General features: G+C 42.4%; 1 protein-coding gene across 1 annotated transcript in view; it reads left to right on the forward strand.

The window, feature by feature from the left end:
• Window positions 1–11204, forward strand: part of LOC104621134 (rho GTPase-activating protein 24) — a gene marked incomplete at both ends in the record, with an annotated part of 27797 nt that overhangs the window by 3452 nt on the left and 13141 nt on the right. The window contains one exon of the mRNA XM_010287544.1: window positions 9330–9537. Within this exon, the coding sequence (XP_010285846.1) occupies window positions 9330–9537 (208 nt within the window). The remainder of the gene's footprint in view (window positions 1–9329; window positions 9538–11204) is intronic.

Raw genomic sequence — 11204 nt, forward strand, 5'->3', positions numbered from 1 at the left:
GGCTGCCATTGCCAGGCGCGGGACCGGGAGGGAGCGAGCAAGCAGAGCATCCCCGTGTGGAGGCACGTATTCCTCAGCGGCTCCCCAGGATCCTGCCGGCAAAGATGTGCTGCTGCCGCATCTGACGCACCTCTCCCATGAGAGCTTCTGGTAGTTTGAAGGCAATAAAACAAGCGAGAAGCCCGTGAGAACGCAGACAGGGAGATGGGTATATAAAAGGCCTTTTGAAAGGAATCGGTTATGGACAGAGAGCCTTTCGGGCGAAGGGGCTGTTGTTTTTGCTTCTCGGTTGCAGAGATAAAGGGAGCCAGCAAGGAGTGTCGTATCCTGGAGGATTCTTCGGTGGCCTTTTTGGTATTGTTCTTCTCTTTCCCCTTGCACACTGCAAAGCGCTGACCTTTTCCTGTGGAATTGGAGTCTCTGCCACTCAACCCCTTGTTCCAGCTGGGAGGAAGAGGTCTTTCTCCCCCTCCGTTTGTGCAGGCACTTCTGTTTGAATGGAAAATGTATCTTTTTGCTGAAACTCTTTTGTTGTGACATTGCATAATAGACAGTTGTCTCGCCACAGGAAATAAAAGAAACGAAAGGAAATAGAGAGACGGAAGGGAATTGTTCCCCAAAGCAAAATTGAAGCAGGGAAGAGAACATTAAAATCACTTCAAGCCCTACCCAAGATCTAGAAGACCACAAATCTCCTAGCTCCAGAGGAAAATACACGATTATAAAAACTCCTCAGCAGTCAGTAATGATGAGCAGTCGTGGTGTTTCGTCTGGATGCAGCTGGTAAAGGAAAGCTTTGGAGGGGCATCGAGGCTCTGGCCTGTATGATGCCTGAAGACAGAAATGCTGGAGTCCGCAGCCCAGGTGCCCTAGCAGCAGCTCCTTTCATTCCTAAAACTACTTACAGGAGAATTAAGCGGTGTTTTAGTTTCCGCAAAGGTAGGTCCATTCTGTCGCTATGTTCTGCTTTGCTAGTGAAGCCATGGTTTCTGAGAAGTCAAGGGGGCTGGGTGTGCAGGGGCAGATGAGAGTACCAAAACAAAAAGCATTAAACAATGCAGATGCCAACATTCCACAAATGATTTATTTACTTCTTTGTTCATTTGTTTGTAGCTGGTCAGCTGATACTGTCCCCTCTACATAATAGCCCATGAATAGGCTGCCTGAATGAGGTGGCTCGAGACAAGATTATTGCAGAAGCCTCTGAGCAAAAATCAGTGGGAGCAGTGGGGGAATCGGAGCATCACAGGTCTGAGTCACCTATTTGGCTGGCAGAACATCAGGGAAAAGAGTTTGGGTTTGCATTTTGTCCTTGTGGGAGGAGGGGGGGAGAAGATGGGGAGCAAAGCAACATGGTAAATGTGCCTGTGTGCAGAAGACTCAATGCCTTGGATTCAGAGATTTCTGATGGCTTGAAGTGTAGCCCTACAATGCACTGTGCTGTTGCAAGTGCTGCATTGCCACTTCAGCCTGCTGCTCTGCAGCCTGCGTTTGCCTTCCCACCTGCTGCATAGAGATGTTTAGAGCCAGTTTTCTTCCACATTGTACATAGTCCTGTCCTGGGGGGAGGAGGGCAAAGAGGAGGCTGGCCTTCAAAATATGTCACCTGGGAGCACTGGAAGGGAAACACATGTCTGAGAAAGAGATATGACAAGGGGTGATGAGGTGCCATGGTGCTTGGGATGGGTGGGGAGAAACTACCTCTATGACAAGGACAAAAACTTTGTGTAGGGGAAGAGGGCAATATTGGTGCTGCCTTAACTGCTGGACAGAGAAATCCAAGTGAAAGGGCTAAATTGCCATGTTGTTCTGAAGTGTGAGAAATTATCTTACACAGGCCTTGTACAATCATCTTCATCTCCTGCTTCTCCCTAAACTGTTCCTCCGTGCTGCCATTTGTCCTTTTGCAAGACCATACAGCTCTTTGCTCATGCGACTCAGTAGCGATGTAGTGGCGTCATCGCTTTTGAGCGTTGTGTGCTCAGGCAGTCAGGGGCGATGCCTTGAAATGAAGGATCACAACCAGTGAGGGACTTGCCACAGAACTACAGCAGAGGTCAGCTATCCCCTGCAGCTGAGATAGCACGGAAAGCTGTTCGCACCCTGTACCCCGCACCCCACCAGGCCGGCGTTTCCCTTCGTTGCCAGAGTTCAGTCCTTCTGGAGACCGGCAAGGAGGCCGTGGATGTGTCTGTATGAAGTGTGCTAGTGCATTTCAAGGTGTCAGTGTGAATTGGAGCTGTCTGTGCCCCGTTTATACACTTAATTATTTGAGAAATGTTTGGAAGTTGAATAAAGGATTAACTGATAATTTTGCAGACAGCTGTCTTTGCGCCCAGGGTGCAGCCTTAGCTGCTCCAAAGCTTCAGCTGTTGATTCTTTCCCCATATGTTCTGACACAGAAACTCTTCATGTCTAAAACTCCAAGTGAAGCTGCAGTGCTTGGGGCAGAGGACAGAATGATGGAGGCCGTACTGCTAATTTGCTCTCCTCTACATATCATTTATTTCAGTTGCTTTCTTTTACACGTTTAATGTCAAGAGCATTGTGATGAGGTGCCTAGGTCAGAGCTGCAGAATGCTAGGTGCGCGTGTTTAACTAGGTCCATGTCCCACTGAAGTCAACAGAAAGGTGAACATTAGCTGGACTTTAGTCAAGCCTTTACTACGGTTGCACAGGCAAATTAGGCTAACTACACTTGTCTTATTAATTGGCATACCGAATTCTTTTAACTTCATTTGCAGATTTTATACCTAAGTATAACAAAAGGCAAAACTAGCCTTCTGCAAACCTAGCCCATACTTGCATAAAGCAGATGAGTTAGTTCTAAGCTATGCAACATGATGCAGAAAATAAAATTAATAGGGAAAACCATTGGTGAGTCATTGGAAGAACTACAAGAGAATCATGACATTGTATGTTTAGGCAGAGATACATCGTCACCTTCACCAATGCTACAAGGTGTAGAACCCTTCCTGGAAATCCAGATCAAAGCTGCATTTGATAGGCACTGAAAGATTAAATGTCAGACCTGTTTAGAGGGTGTGTCATAGGAGAAGTCAGTGCTCAGAGGGCAGCATCTGAACAGACAGAGCCAAGTGTATTTAAAATCCAATTTAGAGAAGATGCTTTCTGATTAAGTACCACCACAGGAACCTCCTGAGTGCACAGGCAGGGTAAGTGGAAAAAGCAGTAAGTAACTAAGGGTAACTTTGCTGGCATGCAGTGGCGAGAACATTCAGTAGCATGGTGAATTTGGGAGAGCAGAGTTTTGCAGGAGGTGGCGGCATTGGCCACAGCCAGAGAAATCGTGCAGGCCCTGATGTGATTGACTGTGGTAAGTTCCTGGTGATGTTTTTAAAATTGCCTCCCTTCCTTTCCAGCCTGTAACTAGTTCTGCTCTTATTTCAGAGTTGTTTTTTCTAAACAGTAACCTCTGGTGTGCAGCTGTGCTGAACTCCAGGGCAGGAGTTTCTCTTACCTTATCTACTGCTGGCATCACACTGACTGTGGGGTAGGAGAAGGCTTGAAGGAAAGAAAATGAGTCAGGCAAGAACAAAATTCTGCCACTGCTATTTTTGGTGTGATTTTTCCTCTCTTGTACATCATAAAATTCTGTAGAGAAGAAGAAACTACTCCCTGCCTTTGATCCACTCAAAATAGCACTTAGTGCTGGGGAACACCGGAGCAGAAAGCTGATAAGAAATAACAATTTAAAACTCCATATTAAGTGTTATGTGGCTGTGACAGCCACTTCTTTGTGTTATTGCAAGACCTTTGTTCACAGCTCTGCCATTGAAAGCTGTTTACCTGATATGTTATTTTCACTGTCAATGAATTACTGATGGAGAATTGAGAGCTGCTTAAAATTCTCATCCAGATCCTAAGCTGAGGTCAATTCTTTTGACCTTAACTGACCCTTTCTGATCAGTGTAGCCCATAAACTCAAAGCTTGTTTCGCAAGGACAGAGATCCTCTGCTGCACATTGAGAGAACGCACGTACAGGTGCGGGCCCTCAGCCCCCTGTGCTTTGTGCGGTCTGAAGATTCTGCTATCGTCTGAATTGCTGAGGGGTGGCTTGGGAAAGGCAGAAACCTTCTGGCTCGCTGAGTCTGTGTGCCGTGGTCGAGCTAGAGCGGCAGGTGGGTTTTTTCAGGCTATTCATTACAGAGCAAGGAGACAGAACTGCTTTCTAGATCTTTCTCCTTTTTTCTTACTGAATCAGAAGGTTGGAGTCAATAGACTTGAGATGTGACCTCTGCCTGTGTTCAGTAGCTAAGGAAATCATTGACTTGGATTCTTAGATTTTAAAAACATACTCTAACTGTGAATATGTGCCATTGAAAATACCACAGTGCTTCCACAACTCTTGAGTAGACATACACAGAATTTGGATATAGCACTGTAGTGTCTTTCATAAGCTTTATGGGCATCTGCTAGGCTTGGAAATTCAATTTCTCAAAATGTTTGCAAAACTTCTGCCACGGGAATGTTCCAGTTAATGAATAACCACTCAGCATGCCCTTTACTAGCATGTGATTTTCCTTTTTGATGTTATGCGTGATCTTGGCTTAATTGGATATAGCTTTAAAGACCTACAGGGCCTCTCTGAAAAAAGCAGTTCTGCTGATTACATCTAATGACTGGTCTGAACTGGAATCCTTTACATTTCCCTGCCTTCCTCCAGCTGTGGGGAAGCCAAACTGCTGCCATTCTAAATCTCAAGTTTTCTGGTTGGTTTTGTTTGTGTTTCCCCTCTGGCACCCTATCCCAAGGATAGCAATTGTGAATCTGTGCATTTTTTGGATTTTGAAGACATTGAGATTTAGGAGGAGAGCTTGGGTTTGGAGAACAGTATGAGTTATGAGGGCTCTCTTCTATTTCCTTCTCCACAAAGGTGTTCTTTTTTAGTTACTGTGGTGGAAATTGACTTTTAAAAAACAGAGTGCAAAATTATCTCTGTGGTTTCAGTTATGCTGTAGTCTCTGTAACTTGGACTATCCTTTCCTTGGTTCTCTGTAATGGAGGTGATAGTAGTTACCTCGTATAGCTGATAGTGTTCACCACCGTCTGTTTCTGCCAACCAGTAAGGTAACTGTATGTTTGCAACCACAATTCTTCACAGCATTCTCTTTGCTTCATAATAGTCAACGTCTTAGTCTTCATAAACTATTAATCTACAATATCTCTGTAGGTAGGTGTGATCTAAGAGGGGATAAAAGCTTTAGAAAAGGACAGTGGAAGAAGATGCACCTTACAGGGCAATGATCATGGCTTTTATTCCAAAACAGTGAAAAACCCAACAGACTCCAGAAAGATGATGAACAAGGCAAAAGTTATGACAACATGATGTGGAAGCAGAGCTGCCATGTTTCCGCCTCTTCTGCCCCTGGCAACAGAGTACTTTTTCCATAAGGCATCAGCAAGTCTGTAACTTCAAGTCAATATTTATGCAGGCTTATCATGACTGATTCCTTTCATGGCCAAGTGCTGCCTGGTGCTGTGTTCTGCATTTGTTAGGTGAATGAAATAACTTCCTCTGGAGAAGTTCAGCCTAGACTTTGAAACCAAACCAAGCCTGCCAGAGATGCACTCCAAAGCCAAACATACTGGAGTATGCAGAGTATAGTAAATGGTGACTTCAGAAGCACTTTGGGGTGTGATGTGGTCATTTTTCATGAGACTCAGATCTTGACTTTAGGTTATTACATGGTTGTGAAAATTACCACACTAGCTATGAGCTTCCCAAAGCTGAGTGTGGAGATCCTCATGCCTGTGAGGTAGATACGGTGTTATCACCATTCATACAGATGGGGAGCCATGTCCCTGAGGCTTTATCTGACATGTGAGGATGGTGGGACGTACGCCTACCCCTCCAGCCGTGAAGTATCTTTACACCCAGACTTGATGCAACTGTGTTCTGAGGATGATGTAGGATCTGAATCCAATCCGTTGAATCAGAGGCAACTGCTGTAAGTTATTCTGTCTCTCCTTCAGGCGTTCCTAGCTATGTGTATTTTAAGTATCTCAATAAAAGTCCTTTAATTTAGAGTGTAACTTATTGCAGTCAGTAGTAGAAGGAATTCAATGTTTACACTTAAGGGACCAGAACTGGGAAATTGTAGGCTCTGATTTGAATTGATTTTTTTTTTTCTTTACACTGGTTACCTCGCCATCATATCAGGTTTTATTTTTTCTCAGTTATAGTGGGTTTTTTTTTAAGGTTTTCTTCATTCAGTACCTGTGATTTGCTGCTACAATACAGAACCAAGTTTGTCATATCTGTTTAATATATGTCACCTTTTGTATGTGAACCACTCGTTCAATTTGTCTTAAAAACTTTCAATTTGTCTTAAAAAATACTGTTTGACACTAGTTACAGACATCTTAATGCTTTATGGTTGCCACCTGTTTTTAATACATTTTGTGTTGTGGTGCGTCAGCAATTTATAATAATATAGGAATGGGTTTTGCTCCCACTGCACAAAAAATCCTTCTTCTGTTTTTATTTGTTATCTATTAGACATGCTTTGAAAGCCTATTCTAAAACAAACAAAAAAGGCAGCATCCCAAAAATTGTATTAATAGAAAGCGATGTGTTTTGACTGCAATGTCATTACTAATAGGAGTTTCAAAGCAGTCTGGTAGGTTTGAGAACTTACTCTTTCCTCTGCAAATGTAAGCTGCAATATGCACATTACTCATTAAAGAACGTTAGCACTGAGAGAAGAAAGTATAGCCCATAGGACAGAGCTCATTGATACTAACTGTACTGTCGGTAGGCCATGAGCTGTAATTGTACATCATACAATTGGAATATCCTATCTTCTACTGATTAATTTTGTTTGAAAAGAGGTAAAAACTCTTGTGTTTGAAACCAAGAGATCTCGGGCTCTTGAAGGGCAGTTCAGACTGTATGTTCATAGGACAAACTGGAGTAGGATGGCCAAGTCTAACAAGTCTCCACCTAAGAAGGAATAACCCCAGGCAGATAGCCCTGCGGAAGGGACCCGGGTGCCCTGGGGGATGGCAAGCTGGACACGAGCCAGCAGTGGACCTGGCAGCAAGGAAGGCTTGACAGCAGGCTGGGCAGTATCACCAGGAACAGAGCCAGCAGAGGAAGGGAAGTGATTAACGCCCTCTGCTCAGCACTTTTTAGACCATATTCCAAATACTGTATCCATTTAAAAAAAAAAAAAAGGCAAGGGGGAGATAAAACTGGAGGGAGTTGAGCAAAGGGTCACCAAGGTGCTTGGGAGCTGGAACACACGCTCTTTGAGGAGAGGCAAAGGAAGTGGGGCTTGTTCAGCCAGGAGGAGGGACAATTTTGGGGGCACTGAACAGCAGCCTTCTTGTGTATTAAGAAGGAGTTTGAAATCCCCAAACTCCCATAATCACATAGATTCCTTAACTGACTTTCAGTGGATCTTCCTCCTTAATTCTACTAATTTCAGAAGGAGGGTCTAGAAAATGGAGGGACTCCTCTGTGTTGACCAGCAGCAATCCTTAACAGACAAATTACAAGAAACTGAATTCGTTTAATACTCCTGCCATCCCCAGAGGCAGTTTGCAGGAGGTTAGGAAGGTATGTGAGAATTAAGAAAGCATACTTTAACTCCTCTGCCAGCATGAAGAGGCTGAACTTTGTGGACACCAAATATTCCACATCAGTCAGTATTCTCCTAAGCTTGACTGACTGTGAAATTTCAAGAATTCCTTCTTTAATTGCTAATGGTTGAGTTTCGGGTTTTGTACAACATGAAAAGAAGTGAGCTAATAAAGAGTGGCTGTGTGATGGTCAGTCCCTTTACCTACTGCTGTTTTTGGCATCCACAAGTGTGGGTACCATGGAAATCACAAAATACGCTGCTCTGCATCTCAGAATACTTTCTGGATGTCTTAGCTGGACATCAGTTACTCCCTCCAGTTACTTCCTGTGCTACAGTAAAAAAAATGCACTTAAATACAAACCCCAGACCTTCAGTATGGGCAACTGACAGCTTGCTACCCCATTGCCATAACATCTTGGAGCATATGCAAGGCAACTTCCCCCTACAACTGAGGTGCGAGTTATCTCTTTTGTTGGAAGAAAAATGTGCACATTGATGGTTTTGCTGAAGGATGCTTCAATCTGAATGCTATCCTAGGTTGTGGTTATTTGTTCATGTAATGGTAATTTATGGGTGAATGAAGCTTTTGGGCCGAAACTTTCTTGGGCTTAACTTTCGGTTTTCTTTATAAAAAGCAAACCAAAACAACTCTGTTCTCCGTGTCGAATGTTTTTAAACCAGTAGGAACTGTGTGCTCAGTGAAGGGCACAATTTGACTTACTGCTTTTTTTTTTCCCCACTTTATAGTGTACATAATTGGAAAAGGAGCCTTCCAACTGTACGTAGTTATTGGTCTTTAGTTTCTGATCATGACTGCCTTAGAACTATTCATTGTCTTGCTATATACAGAAGTTGAATTGCCCTGCTTCAGCCCCAACACTGTTCAACAAACGGTGGTCTCAAGAGAGAGCTTCCATGATGGATGACAGGCCTGAACATTACTGTCATTCTGTCTATGATGGCTGGGTCTGCAGTGTGAAAGGGAGAGGCAAAATAAGTAATGAGAAGTAGCTGTCTTTCCAGTGGTAGCGATGATACCTTCAGATCAGGGTTGAAGTTAATTCTGTCAAAAAAACTCCCATGTTCTTCTGAGGTTAAGTACGAATGCAGGTTTCCTGCAGTTTGTCTGACATGTTTCACCTTTCATGTCAGGATCTTTTTTCATACGCCAAATTTATTGTTCCTAAAGCAGACAATGATAATGCAATTGGTAATACATCATAGGAATGGTCTTTGTTTATGTGGGAAAACTTAATGAATAATTTGGTTTAGTAGGAATGAAATCCTAATCCAAGTTATATTTATAAAATCCTTTGCTGTCCATGTTTAAAGATAATGCTTATATGCCATTGAAACTGACAAAGGAACTACTTTTTTTTAATAGATAATTAGGCATGAACCAAAGAAGACAGAGATGTGTATCACTTTTGAATCAGAAGTTTTGTGACAGAAAATCCTATTCTGTTTTCTGTGCTTATGGTCTGAAAAATAATTTACAGTATTTTATTTTAAATAATGTTTTTGAGCATTGTTGTAAAATACGTCAGCATTGTTTTTCCATGAGAGTATCAAAGGTGAAATCGAGCATTTATTCTTAAGAAAGGAGTTGGTTAATTGTCTGTGCATTTAAATGACCTGTAAATTGCACAGTTGTAATACTGGGCTCTTCACACATTTTTATGAATTTCAACCAAGACACATCTCTCCTTTTCATGCAGGTATTTTTGGCCAGAAGCTGGAAGATACTGTCCGATATGAAAAGCGATATGGGAACCGCCTGGCTCCTATGTTGGTGGAACAGTGTGTGGATTTTATCCGACAGCGGGGACTGAAGGAAGAAGGCCTTTTTCGACTGCCTGGGCAGGCTAATCTTGTCAAGGAGTTACAGGATGCATTTGACTGTGGAGAGAAACCTTCTTTTGACAGGTAAAGTCCTCCAGCTGTCCCCCACTGCCTGAAGCCCGGGCAGGACACGATCTGCTGTACTGCCTGGTCCATGGTGTTGTGAAACATGTGGCAACAACAGACAGAATGACATGTTTTAGTAGGTTTTTCTTTATGTTTCCTATTATCACTCTAAAACGTCTTCTTTTTTTTCTTCTGACTTTGGTGTCTGATTTCAAAGCATTTCTGGAAAATTTCCATTTGTGAAAAGCTGATTAGGAAAAGTATTGCTGATGGTTTGGCTTAATCAAAAATATCTGGATTGCCTTGATCTTAGTATCATTTGAAATACAGGGGTGATGCTGGCATTTAGTCAGTTCCACAAAGGAGGAATTTCTCTTGCCACCAATTTCAATATGTTGTTACCTATAAAACTGACTGGAAGGGAAGTCTACTTTTACATATTCCTTCATCATTTTGGGCCTTTGGTCTTAAAATAAAAGTCGCTGTCACCATAATAACAAACCTACATAGTTTTGACAGTCCATGTGCAGTTTGTATTCCACTATTTAAACATTTTCACAAAGCTAATGAGAATTTTCTGGGCCAAAGAAGAACCCAGTCCTGTTCATACAGCTGTGTATGACTTCAGTCTTTTGTAAGACTAATTTTTGTGCAATTTCAGCACTCCTCCTATAAGCATTGATAGCAGTAGTCCACATATTCAGTGTGCAATCAGAGAAGCAGAACCAGTGGATTATGAATGCCACATAGCCTTTTTAACTCTGATCAGAATTAATACGATGGTAATGAAATTCCAATTCAGGAGACTGTTAAACAGTGCTTGTCCTCACTGTGTGCCCTAAGTGACATTCGTAATGTACCTCCAAAATTAAATTGGGATACTTCACTCCAATTGAGAGTCTAATGTGAATTAGGAGGAAGAGGCAGGTTACATTTATTTTGTGGGTCCTTTGACTGATAGGAATGCAGGTAACAGGAAGGAAAGCATAGCTTGATCTTTTGGTGCAAAATCGTGCCACTGTATGAACCTGGTTGCTGGAAATCGTTTACCTCTCTCCCTTCCCTATTCCTATGAAATGAGCAAATTTGCTATGCATGAAAGTATGTGTATCACAGATGCACAGAAGGCAGACATCTGTAATGCTGTTTAATCTCCAACAGTTTCCTCAGTTCTGACCCTCACTTTAAGAAATGTCAAGAATTTATAATGCTCTGGAAAAGTGAATTGTCTTCCTACGAGATTTGCTAGTTTCTCATCGGAAGGTGAGAGTTAGAATAATTTACCAGAAAATAGCTTTAAGGAGCCAGAGGACTGTGGGAAGTGACAGTGTTAGCTGATAAATGTTTGTAGCATACTCACAGACTGTTAAAATACTGTGTAACTTATTTAAAAATAGTAAAAAAGCATTTATTGGGTATGTTTTCCTTACTTGGACATTAAGATAAATATTACTTGTAGTATCTCTGGCACAACCTCTGCCAGAGATAGAAGTAGGAGAATGGCAGAAACAAAAGGTTATTTTTTCCATGCCTGTAAAGCCAAATAATTGTGGAGGAAATGCTTAAGAAAACAAGCCACCCCCAAACTCCAGGAAGATGATGTACTCAACACCCCACTGAGAGGTACAGCTTGAAAGAGGTGCTCAAGTTCTGTCTATTCAAAACAAATGAGACCAGGGTTCAGC

The sequence above is a fragment of the Phaethon lepturus genome, unplaced genomic scaffold (genome assembly GCF_000687285.1).
Source record: "Phaethon lepturus isolate BGI_N335 unplaced genomic scaffold, ASM68728v1 scaffold50265, whole genome shotgun sequence".
Taxonomy (NCBI): Eukaryota; Metazoa; Chordata; class Aves; order Phaethontiformes; family Phaethontidae; genus Phaethon; species Phaethon lepturus.